Here is a 12,392-nt window from a genome sequence, read left to right as displayed (position 1 = left end):
TTCTGAGATAGGCCAGCTCCTTCTCTGAGATTCTCTCTGCTCCTGATTTTTAGCTTCTGAGGAGCTTGGCCATAGATACTGACCAGTGTAGAGGGATATCCTGGGTCCTTCTAGAAGCTGCCTACACTCTCTTCCTTCTCTGGACCAGCTCCTTGATCTGCCAGTCAACCCTCAGCCCCAAGCCTAGAGTGTATCTACTGCCCCACCTTGTGTCTGCCCATCACCCCAACTGGGCATAAATCACCTCAGTTTACAGCAACTGGAAGAGTATAGTTGAGTAAGAGAAGACAGTTTGCTCCCCAGCTCAAGAATCAGTAACCTTCCTCATTTCAGAGGGACCAACTGCCATATGATACATTCACCTGACCACTGAGACATTCAGATGACATTATAGGGATCGTATGGAGCTTACCTAGAATTTGTTTATTCATGTAGAAAAAAATTACCTAACATGGCTAGACTGCATCAAATACTTGTTAAATTACCTGGTGTTGTCTCCCATTATTTTGCAGAGAAATGGTGCCCTGCTTGGAAACCATGTCAATCATGTTAATAGTGATAGGAGAGATTCCCTTCAGCAGACCAATACCACCCACCGTCCCCTGCATGTCCAAAGGCCTTCAATTCCACCTGCAAGTGATACTGAGAAACCGCTGTTTCCTCCAGCAGGAAATTCGGTGTGTCATAACCATCATAACCATAATTCCATAGGAAAGCAAGTTCCCACTTCAACAAATGCCAATCTCAATAATGCCAATATGTCCAAAGCTGCCCATGGAAAACGGCCCAGCATTGGAAATCTTGAGCATGTGTCTGAAAATGGGCATCATTCCTCCCATAAGCATGATCGGGAGTCTCAAAGAAGGTCCAGTATTAAAAGGTAACCTTTAAAATGTGTTTATGCTGGTAATATAGTGTCTGCCTGTGTCAAATCTGCCCTGGGAAGCAAGGCGAGTCTCTCTCCCTGTGCTCTGGCACATGGAAAAGATTCCCTGTAGACATTTGCACTAGAACCTTTGAGTCCACTAAGACCACCTGCCATCCAATACCCTGCTGTATTGAGGGTCTCTTAAAACAACAACCACAGAATCCACCCTTCCCAGTTAGTGCTACATAGTGTGTGCCAGGAGTTAGTGAATTTCTTTGTAAAGGACTAGAGAGCAAATATTTTAGGCTTTGAGAACCACATAGTATCTCTTGCATCCTCTCTTCCCTACCACCCTACCACTGCAGGACAAAAGTAAGTAGAGACCATATTTAAGTGAGCAGATTCTCATGTGTGTTCCTATAAAGCTGTATGCATAGATGATGAAACTTGAACTTTTATGTATTCACATAGGATGAAATTATTTTCTTATTTTGATGATTTTTTTCAGTCCTTTATATAAACTGTCTGTATTACACAGGTCCTACAAAAGCATATTTAGCCAGCCCCCCTCAAATAGGTAGCCTGTTATATGCACTTTAAATGCTGTTGAAAAATCTTTAACTTGTATCTTCTCCCTCCCATCTTATGCCTTTCCTGGATAGAACCCGCTATTATGAAACTTACATTAGGTATGTGATGATTGCCTGTTTTTAATGTTCTGTCGGGTTACCAGCTTGCCTCTCTGATTGCTGAGAAATAGAACAATTTCTTTGAGCCAAGTAGCTTGATGGGTTTTCATACTTCAGGACTGTGGCCTCAGGGATCAGAGACCATTGTTTTTTTGTTTGTTTGTTTGTTTTGGGGGTCTGGTCATGGGGCCTGAACTCTGGGCCTGCGCACTGTCCCTCAGCTCTTCAGCTCAAGGTTAGTGCTCTACCACTCGAGCCACAGGGCCACTTCCAGCTTTTTTCTTTTTGCTTATGTGGTGCTGAGGAATTGAACGCAGTGCCTCATGCATGCAAGGCAAGCGCTCTACCACTGAGCCACCTTCCCAGCCCCAGAGACCATTGTTTGTTTCTAACAAAAGAGCCCACCCAGTCCATATCTTTGTAGACTCTTGCCATCCAAGGGCTGGTAGGCATGTCCCAGACCTGCCCCAGGTGTGTGGAGCTGGGCAACTCAGGCTGCTTTAGAAGGATCAGGATTCTTGTACCAGCTTAGGGCTTAGGAAGAGCATGACCTAGATCTCCATCTTGTTTCTCCCTGGGCCCAAGCTCCCCGCCCCCGCCGTGTGGGTAATGTATTCCACTGCATGTGTTCTACCCTAGGTCAAATTGTGGGCAAAGGTGATTATTTTTGTTTGAAACAGGGATGAATAAATCTTTTGGTTTTATTACGTCTAATAAGGTCAGGAGCTCCTGAGGTACACTAAGGAAGCAGGCTCCTCCTTTGGAAAGAAGGCTGATGTCACTGAGCCTGCTGGTTCTCCTGAGGCTCAAGTCCAGGAGGAGTTTCTTTCAGGGAGATGATGTGCCAGCCCTGGAGCAAGACAGCCTTTGGCTTCCAGGAGACACTTTCCATGAGTACCTCCTGTGATATGGTTTCCAGAGCTCCTTTGCCAGCCAGCTTTGATAAAGTGGAGTCAGCTGGAAGGAGGTCTATGTCCCAGATTCTGAGGTCACCTTGGATGCAGCTGGGGCAATAGTGTGATTGGTGGGAGGAGAGCAGGATCTTTTCCCAAGACTGCTGACCACTATGTGCAGTGCTACAAGTCCTTCTTGCTGTTCTCTGAATTTGATTTGTGCCTGAGGCTCCAAGGCTTCTGGAAAAAGTATCTTGGCCAAACATTACTCTGGATATTTACAGAGACACGCTGCCCCCAGCATTATTGCCAGGAGCCTAAACAAGTCTCATGGTGTGTGGGGAGAAGCAGAAGCTCCTTGGAGGGCTGAGTGCTGCAGGCCACCCCTGCCCCACAGGCTCTCAGTTCTACCTCCCAACCACAGGTCTGACTCAGGAGATGAGCAGCTCCCAACGATCTGCCGGGAAGACCCCGAGATCCATGGCTACTTCAGGGACCCCCGCTGCTTGGGGGAGCAGGAGTATTTCAGTAGTGAGGAGTACTGTGAAGATGACAGCTCTCCTACCTGGAGCAGGTGAGGAGCTCAAGAGCCTCCCCTCCATCCCTCCTCAGTCTGCTCAGGGAGCCAGGATTTTCTCTGAAAAGCAAATCAAGAGCCTAAGCTCCAGGCCAGGGACAATGGGGGCCACAGAGGGAATGGAGCCTGTGTTCTCATTCTGCTGCCTTATTAAGTGCCTCTGAGACCCTTCAGTAAGAGCTCTTTGAACTTGTGGATTGGGCCTCTGGGCCGTGTGTGTGTTTGTGTGTGTGTATGTGTGTGGTGGGGGTAATTGTTGTTAGTCATGGGGCTTGAACTCAGTGCCTGGATGCTATCCCTGAGTTTTTTCACTCAAAGCTAGTGCTCTACCACTTGGAGCCACAGCACCACTCCCAGTTTTCTGTTGGTTAATTGGATATAATAGTCTCATGGATTTTCCTGCCCTGGTTGGCTTTGAAGCAGATCCTCAAATCAGAGTAACTAGGATGACAGTCATGAGCTAACAGCACCAGACCTTTTTTTTTTTTTTGTAAAAATACTGTATAGAGGGGTTATAATTACATGGGCAAAATAATGAGTACATTTCTTATCAAGCATTGTTGCCTCCTCCTTTGTTTCCCCTTCCCATACCTTCCCATCTCCACTGCCCCCCTCCCCCCGCCAAAGTTGTAAATATGTTTTTCGACATAACAACTTGTACATCTCATTGTTGCAATGGGTCCACCTGTATCCCTATTTAAACAATTTGTTTTTTCCCTTCCCCTCCACAAATTATACCAACATCAAATACAGTGAAAGCAGGGGTTATACCGTGGTGGGGGGCATACAAAGCAACAAAGAAATCATCTTATAAATATGTTAGAAACAATCGCGTGAAAGAAAAAACATTTGAATACTTATCTTGGGGTAGGTCATGGGGCTTGAACTCTGGGCCTGGGCGCCATCCCTCAGCTCTTCAGCTTAAAGTGAGCGCTCTACCACTTGAGACACAGCACCACTGCCAACCGGGCCTTTAAAATAAAAAATCAGATCCCCATCTTCTGAGACATGAGAGGGTTTTTGTTGTTGTTGTTGTTTAAACTAGGGAGATATTACCTGAGGCTGAATTTGCATAAAGGCCCAGTCAGCCTGTAGTTCAGCTGGAGTCTCCATGCGCAGGCTCCGCTCCCTGCTCCCACCAAGGTACTTCTGTGGAGAATGAGAGATCAAGAAGCCAACTAAACTATTGTCTCACCACCTCACCAAGACCTGAGGCTCCTGAATCTTAAGTGGCCCCCTTTGCCCCCAGGAGTGAACTAAACTCGTTCCCACTTAGTTGGTCCTTCCCTCTACCTCCCTTGGACATCTGAATTTCACAACTACTGATTCTTAGCCAAATGGACCCTGTGTTCTACAGGGGTTTGCTACTCAGTGTCCACTGCTTAGAAGCCTTCAGCTAGCCCTGTGGGCCTCACTGCACTCTCTTCAAGGACTTTGCTTTTTATGTCCTTCCTAGAATTGAAAAATGTGCCCCTGCCACCAAAAAGAAAAACAAAAACCCACCCAGGGGAACCACTGCCTATTCCTCACTAGCCTAGTTCCTATCTGCTCTCCAGACTGCATTTTGTATGTCTAATTATGGTATTTCCTGTGCTCTTTGGGAGTGGAAACTGTATCCCTGTGAGCAGCCTGGCACCTGGCAGAGGGCAGACTGCCAGGCAAGTCACTAGGAGATGACATTCAAGATGACAAGCTTCATGTACCTGTGATCACATCTGCCCTGGGCCTGCAACTGGCCCAGGAAGGGAAAAGACCAGCACATCACTCACCATAGGCCTCCATCCCTGAGCTTTCTTGTGCTCTACATCTGGAATCTTCCATGAAATACAACTGTCTTGTTCTCCACTAATCCTACTGAATGCATTGGGGTGGGGGTGGGGATGGGGAGGGGGACTGAGGGTGGGAGGGGTTGGGTGGGGGTCTTCCTGGGAGTCTACAGACTTGTTGCCCATAATCTCACATGCACCTTCTCTTTGGCCCTTTCTGACCACCAGGCAAAACTACAGCTACTACAACAGGTACCAGGGCAGCACCATGGACTTTGAGAGGCCCCGAGGCTACCATCACCCCCAAGGCTTCTTGGATGATGATGACTTTCCCATTGGCTATGACTCACGGAGATCTCCAAGGCGACGCCTACTACCTCCCACCCCGACATGTGAGGCTAGATTTCTTATTGGGGGGGTAGATTCTTCCAGATAACACTGTGCCTGTCTCCCCATCCCACAGAGGCATATGATAGAGAGATTTGCCACACCATGTTACATCTTCAAGACCATTGCCTAGGTGGGCAGTGCATGGACTTTCCTTTCCCTGACATCCATATGCCCTGCCATGGAGTAAAAACCGTATTAGCACTGTTTTTGGCTCTTTTGGAGCACAATTAGAGTCAGTTTGTGACCCTAAAATTGCCCCATACACACAACTGAGAAGCGGCTTTTTGTGTGTATGATACTTACCTTTGAACCTGGGTGTGTCCTGAAAGATAGGAAAGACATAGTATACTTTTGATGTGCATAGCTGTGCCCCATTCCATGATGAAGAAATAAAATGAGCTCAAGCCCAAGCCAGACTTGCCCCCAGGCCTGTCTTACATGTAAACCCCTGCCTCTCTGGAGCCCTTGGGAGATCTTAGTGTCCACCTCTCTTTTGTCCCCAAAAGGGCTTATCCTTCCATTCTGCTTTCCTCCCTCTCCCTCATCTTTGCCTCAGGTCTTTCAAAACTCTGAACTGACAGGACAGGTTTTGGCCCTTCTAGGATAGTGACTTTCCTTCTGGGACCAGAGACTCTTTCCTGCTGAGGGTAGTGGGGTGGGGGCTCCCCTGCCTTCCTCCTTCATCAGTGTTATGACTTACACTGGCAGATTCTGATCATCCTAAGCAAAGAACTCAGGGCAGGGAAAGAAGTGTAGCTGTGGTTCCTGCCAGTTCCTCCTGGCTGGGCAGTTTAATTCTGCAGAAGTGTGGTCATTTTGGTGATGATTAAAGAGCATCCATTTCTGATGTCTCTGGAGAATGAAGTTTAATTTTGAGCAGGACTCTTAATTTGCAACCCAAAACAGCCAAGATACAGTGGCTCCTGACTCTCTGCCTACCACCCACACAGTAAGAAGTATGGTGCTTGGAGCCCCCGTGCCTTACTCCAGCTGTCCTAGCCTGCGGGGTTGTGGAATCAGACCCATTTCCATAGTTAATATTTAATTGGACAGCCTCAAACACTTACTGCTGAATGGAGCTATTCCATTCCCCATAAATATTAGATGAAGGATGTACAGATTAAGACCAGAGAGGCCCCCTGCCTTTGAGATCCCCCTACCCCCAAACCCCCATATTCCTCTGCCACCATCCCCAACCCAGCCAGTAACCAATCCTGGCTGGGTAGAACCAGTCACCTGCTTCATCCGGAAGGGGGTTAGCTTTTCTATGGGGGCAGCTCAGAGCATGTGCAGGAAGAACATTTAACTGTGGTCTCAGTATCCTTAGCCACAGTGGGACAACTGCATCTTCCAGAGACCATTGTGAAGAGATCACCAGATGAGAGAGGCTGGAGGCTGTTTAAGATACAGAAGAACACTGTGCTTATGGGAGGCAGTGTTTTTTCCTGGCTCTGAACCCCTGGCTGGCCCCAGATCTTAGTTCCTAAACATGGCACTGGCAAGGAAAACTGGGTGGCACACAAGAGGAGATGTTCTAAGAAAGTCAGCTGTCTGTTTCAGATGGGCACCTCAGGTAGGAGGTCCTAAAATGCCCCTCATTGAATGCTGATACTCCCCAAGGCAGGAATTATAGGCTTATGGGGTTTTTCTGGGGCTAGGAAATATACAAAGCTTAGAAAGCAGAGAACAAGGAAGGAAAAGTTAAAGTAGCTGTCACCTTGTAATATACAAGTAAGATGCACTGAAGCCAACCCTGGTAAGGGTAAAGGGAAGTTTCCAGGAGGAAAAGCCTCTGGCTCTAACAAAGGGCCCCAGAATTCAGACTGATATCCTGGGCCTGGTGTCCAGTGAAGCTGATAGTTGTGGGTTCCCTTGTCATCCTTATTCTGTGAGGATGGCTGTCAGCAGATGGTATGTACATAGAGCTGTTCTTTGCTTCTTCACTGCTAAAAAGGAAAAGAAGCTAAGTACCAGTGTCTCATGCCTGTAATCCTAGCTACTCAGGAGGCTGAGATCTGAGGATCACGGCTCAAAGCCAGCCCAGTCAGGAAAGTCTGTGAGACTTTTAAATAAACCACCAGAAAACTGGAAGTGGTGCTGTGGTTCAAGTGATAAGAGCGCTCGTCTTGAGCTGAAGAGCTCAGGGACAGCACCCAGACCCACAACCAACAAAAAAGAAAAAGGAAAAGAGCAGAAAGGTGAACTCAACAATCCAGCAGGTTTTATTTGGGAAGAAAACATGGGAAGGGCAACCAAACCTCCTGCAGCCCAGCTGAAGAGGAAATGGTGTACCTCCCATATAACTAGGGTCTCTTGATTAGGCAGAAAAAGTGAAGTCAGGCAGAGCAGATAGAAGTGGTATGAGACAGAGGCAGGATGGGAGAGCAGTCTTACCTTGAATAGAGGGTTTCAGGGTTTCAACAGCATCTGTGTCTGCCAGGGGCATCAGCACCAGACATGGCCTTAGTCTCAGGCTCTCCTCTAGGACCAGCAGGTGCATTTGTTTAGGGGGAAGGGGAGGGGAGATGATCCAGTGGGGTGGGCAGCAAGGACAGTGAATTCTAAGATATGGCTGTCAGGGGGAAAGGTGCGTGCTCTCAGTTTAAGTTATTCTCTATCACTTGGTCTTTCCCAGCAGAAGAATTTACTTATTGTTGGGATGAGCTGATGAGGACAAGAAGAATCCCTCCCTTTAAAATATAAGCACATGGGGCTGGGAAGGTGGCTCAGAGGTAGAGTGCTTGCCTTGTATGTATGAGGCCCTCGTTCAATTCCTCAGCACCACACAAGCAGAAAAGGCTGGAAGTGGCACTGTGGCTCAAGTGATAGAGGGCTAGCCTTGAGCTGAAGAGCTGAGGGACAGCGCCTAGGCCCAGAGTTCAGCTCCATGACCAACAATAAATAAATAAACAAATAAATAAATAAAAACATAAGCACAGAATGCCAGAAACACTTGATTGGGTAAGGCAAAAACGATATAGTCAGGAAATGTCAGATTGTAGAGTGACTCTTGTCCTTGTTCCCTGTCATGTGTCTAAATGCAGATTCACACTCAGCATCAAGTGTCCTATAGGCTATCTGAAAACAGGCAAACATTTAAAAGTAATTAATCTTCACTTAAAAAAAATCTCTCAGTGGGGTACCAGTGACTCACCAGCTACTTAGGAGGCTGCGATTGGGAGAATAGTGGTTTAAGGCCAGTCTGGCCTTTTCAACCAATAGCTGGGTACGGTGGCACACCCCTGTCATCCCAGCTATGTGCAAGGCTGAGATCAGTTCCACACCAGACTAAACAGAAATCCACAATATTCTAGCTCAGTGGAAGAAACTGGGAATGGTGACACATGCCTGTCATCCTAGTTATAATAGGAAGTGAAATCGAAGTCCAGGTACATGCCTAGGCAGAAATGAAGACCCTATCTTGAAAATAATCAATTCAGGAGCTGGGAAGGTGGCTCAGTGGTAGAGCACTTGCCTTGCATGCCTGAGGCCCTGGGTTCGATTCCTCAGCACCACATAAGCAAAAAGAAAAAACAAAGCCGGAAGTGGTGCTGTGGCTCAAGTGGTAGAGCGCTAGCCTTGAGCTGAAGAACTGAGGGACAGCGCCCAGGCCCAGAGTTCAGGCCCCACAACCGGACCCAAAAAAAAAAAATTTAAAAAAAAATCAATTCAAAACAGGGCCTGGAAGCATGGCTCAATGGTATAGTGCCTGGCTAAGCACACACAAGGCCTGGAGTACAGATAGTAGTGTCAAAACAGAAATCCTTCAGGTGAGATACTTCCTTTGTCCTTTCCCCACCCTACACTTTCCCAGAGTTGAGGGTCCTCACTATGTAATTCCTTCTGAAATTCCATCTTTTTTTTTTGGGGGGGGGGGAGTCCAGTCGTGGAGCCTGAACTCTGGGCCTGGGCGCTGTCCCTCAGCTCTTCAGTTGAAGGCTAGCACAGCGCCACTTCTGGCTTTTTTCTTTTTTCTTATGTGGTGCTAAGGAATCGAACCCAGGGCCTCAGGCATGCAAGGCAAGCACTCTACCACTGAGCCACCTTCCCAGCTCATGAAATTCCATCTTTTGAACATACTGACTCCTAAGATGGTGCCCAAGGGCTTCCTCACAATGCACAATGTGCTTTCGCTTCTCAGCCCATCGGAGATCCTCCTTCAACTTCGAGTGCCTGCGCAGACAGAGCAGCCAGGAGGATGTTCCGCTGTCTCCTGCGCTCCCCCACCGTGCCGCTCTGCCTCTGCACCTGATGCAGCAGCAGGTAAGCTGCCCTGGCTCTGACTGGATCCTGCCAGGCATGTGCCCTATCCCTTGGCTGCTGGCGCCTAGAGGGAAGGAGAGAACTTTCACCTCCAGTTTGCTTCAGGCCTTGGATCAGCCCCAGAAATATATCTTCTGGCCCTCATTTCTCAAGAGCTCCACAGGAGGGGAGCAAGGCCAGCTTCTAAACCTCTTATTCCCCATAACTTTTCTAGAGTTGATATTTTGCAAGCCCCAGGGAAATGGAACCATTTGCCAGATGCCTAATAACTGCTGCTTTTTTTGTTCTGGGAATGAGAAGAAGTTCCTCTGTCAACTGCTTACAGGCTCTGTGGATGGACCTTGTGGTGACTAGAATGAGTCAGAGGGGCCATCTGCCCACAAGGAGGGCAGCTGGGTGGGAGGCAGCCTGTGACCCAGAGTGCACTTACCAAGGGCTCTGTCTCAACAATAAGAATATGGTTCTTTTAGCCAGTCACTGGTGGCTCACGCCTGTAATCCTAGCTACTCAGGAGGATTAGATCTGAGGATAGAGGTTCAAAGCCAGCCCAAGCAGGAAGGTCCAGGAGACTCTTATTTTCACTTATCCACCAGAAAACCAGAAGTGGTGCTGTAGCTCAAGTTGTAGAGCACTTGCCTTGAGCTGAAGAGCTCAGGGACACTGCCCATGCACAGAGTTCAATCCCCACAACCGACCAACCAAACAAAAAGAATATGGTTCTTTTCTGGCAGGGGAGGAGGATGGGAGGGCAGAGATGGTAAGGCGAAACAAAGGAGGAGGCAACAATGCTTGATAAAATGTACTCATTACCTTGCCCACGTAATTGTAACCCCTGTGTAGGGTATTTTCACAATAAAAAACTTATTAATAAAAAAAATCTTTAAAAAATTTAGGATAAGTACTTGTACAAAGGAGATGCCATTTAAAACAGTTTATGAGTACAGTGCATCTTGATCAGTGTCCCTTTTCAATATTCTCACCCATCCCTCCCAACCTGCCCCTTGTTTTTAATTTTGTAGGATAAACATTAAATTTTTTATTTTTTAAATTTCATTGATGTACAGAGGGGTTACCATTCATGATTCAGGTAGTGAGTAGATTTCCTTTTGTACAGTGTCACCCTTTCCCTCATTCTCTTCCAGTGTTTCTCCTTCCAGTTTCCCATCCCTCAAAATTATACAGTTCATTTGTTCATTTCCAACATAGTGTCTAGTGTTTCATTGATGAATTGCTTCACCCTTTGTCATATTGTACCTGTGCTTCCCCTTCCACTCCCCAACTCAGATAATTTTATATACAAGACAAGGGGTACAGCAATTTAAAATAAAAGCGTCAGAGGGAAAAGGAAAAAGGAAAACAGAAAAAAGGAAGGAAGAAAAGAAAAAAGAACTGCAAACAGTATAATTCAAAACCCCTTCCATTTCTTAGAGTTTGTCTCAATAATCATCATTTATATGATTATTATTTTATATGATTATTGATGCACATAGCTATTGAGCCCTCCAATCCTCTCCTAAGGACGTCCTTCTTTGGTCTCACTGTGTGAATGCTTAGATTGCAAAACATTAAATTCTTACTGCATTCTCCTCACCCCCTCTTCATTTGTCTGCCCCTCTCCCAGTGCCCCTACCCCACCCCTTTCAAGTGCCCATTTCCTGATGTTCATTTTGTTGAACTCTGCCTTTGCCTTTCTAAGGAATTGTACTATTTGTGTTCTCTCTTGAATCTACCATGTTTCAGTTGATATATTAGGTGGTATGCAAGTGTATACAAATATATTAACTGATTATCTGATCAGAAATGTTGTCTGTCTGTGTATGCTGGGTTGGGGTGCATGGTCAAGGAGAATGCCATGTATCAGCACACATCCAGTCAACTGGCAGAGCCAAGAGCCTGCAAGGTTCTAATCCTGGCATCTTAGAAACATAAATGACCATGTCAGATCTCCCTGCCAGTTTTTACTTTTCTGGAGAGAGAGGGGTGGGGGGAGAGAGAGAGGGGAGAGAGAAAGTGTGTGTACAGGGTTTAAACTTATGTCCTCAAGCTCTTCACTCAGCTTTTGTACACATGGCTGACATTCTATCACTTGAACCACACTTCCAGTCCTGACCTTTTCTGGTAATTGGACAGAAATGTCTCACAGATGTGTCTGCCAGGGATGACTTTGAACCTCAGTCTTCAGATCTCAGCCTCCTGAGTGGCTAGGATAACAGCCTTGAGTAATTGGCACCAATTCTACCTCTAAGTTTAATGTTGATTTGTACTTAGGTTGTGTGTCAACATGAAAGGAAGATAAACCTTTAGAAGGACCAGGCTAACAGAGGCCGTGAGTCAAGCAGGCATGTGTCTTTAAGGAGCACATGCACCCACTCAGACCAGTTCCAGCTGCCTCCCCCACCCTGCCCTGGGATGGTCATCACTTTCTATTTAGCTGTGGCTATGAGCTGTTGGCACAGACTTACCTCAGCATCCCTCTCTGCAGAGTGGGCATCCTGAGGTGCATCTGCCATAGTGGAAGTGTGGGAAGTAGGGCTCATGCCCAGTGCATCTTGAATACAGGATATTCTGCACTAAAGTAAAAAGATTCAGCTGTTTTCCTGCGTAAGCTAGAATCCTCATGTTTCCCCTGAACATACTTCCTTATTGAAATTTCTTACTGAATACCCTAGGTGGTGTGTTCATACACTAGCTTGCTTATTGTCCGTCCTTCTGAAGCAGCTGCATGATTTAGCCAGTGAAAACTCCATGCACACAGTTCTAGGAGATGCATTTTGGCTTTAGGGGAAAAGGAAGCCTAGTCTGTTGGGAAACCAGCGCTGCCCTGCCAGCTCACTGAACAGCACTGTGAAGGCTGCTCCTGAACAGCAGCCACATGCAGTGATTGGTCTGTTTAAAGAGGCCTGAGGCCCAGACCTCTGAGGATCACATTCTGCCCATTCTCCCCTC

General features: G+C 46.9%; 1 protein-coding gene across 1 annotated transcript in view; it reads left to right on the top strand.

Annotated features, from left to right (window-relative positions):
- Cacna1d (calcium voltage-gated channel subunit alpha1 D) overlaps positions 1-12,392 on the top strand; it is a 349,086-nt gene that overhangs the window by 333,013 nt on the left and 3,681 nt on the right. Inside the window, exons 41-44 of the mRNA XM_042680100.1 lie at positions 513-880; positions 2,875-3,024; positions 5,022-5,185; positions 9,325-9,446. Coding sequence (XP_042536034.1) covers positions 513-880; positions 2,875-3,024; positions 5,022-5,185; positions 9,325-9,446 — 804 coding nt within the window. The remainder of the gene's footprint in view (positions 1-512; positions 881-2,874; positions 3,025-5,021; positions 5,186-9,324; positions 9,447-12,392) is intronic.

This window comes from Dipodomys spectabilis, unplaced genomic scaffold (genome assembly GCF_019054845.1).
Source record: "Dipodomys spectabilis isolate Male_0828 unplaced genomic scaffold, ASM1905484v1 ptg000054l, whole genome shotgun sequence".
NCBI classification, from domain to species: domain Eukaryota; kingdom Metazoa; phylum Chordata; class Mammalia; order Rodentia; family Heteromyidae; genus Dipodomys; species Dipodomys spectabilis.
This window is presented reverse-complemented; position numbering and strand designations above follow the sequence as displayed.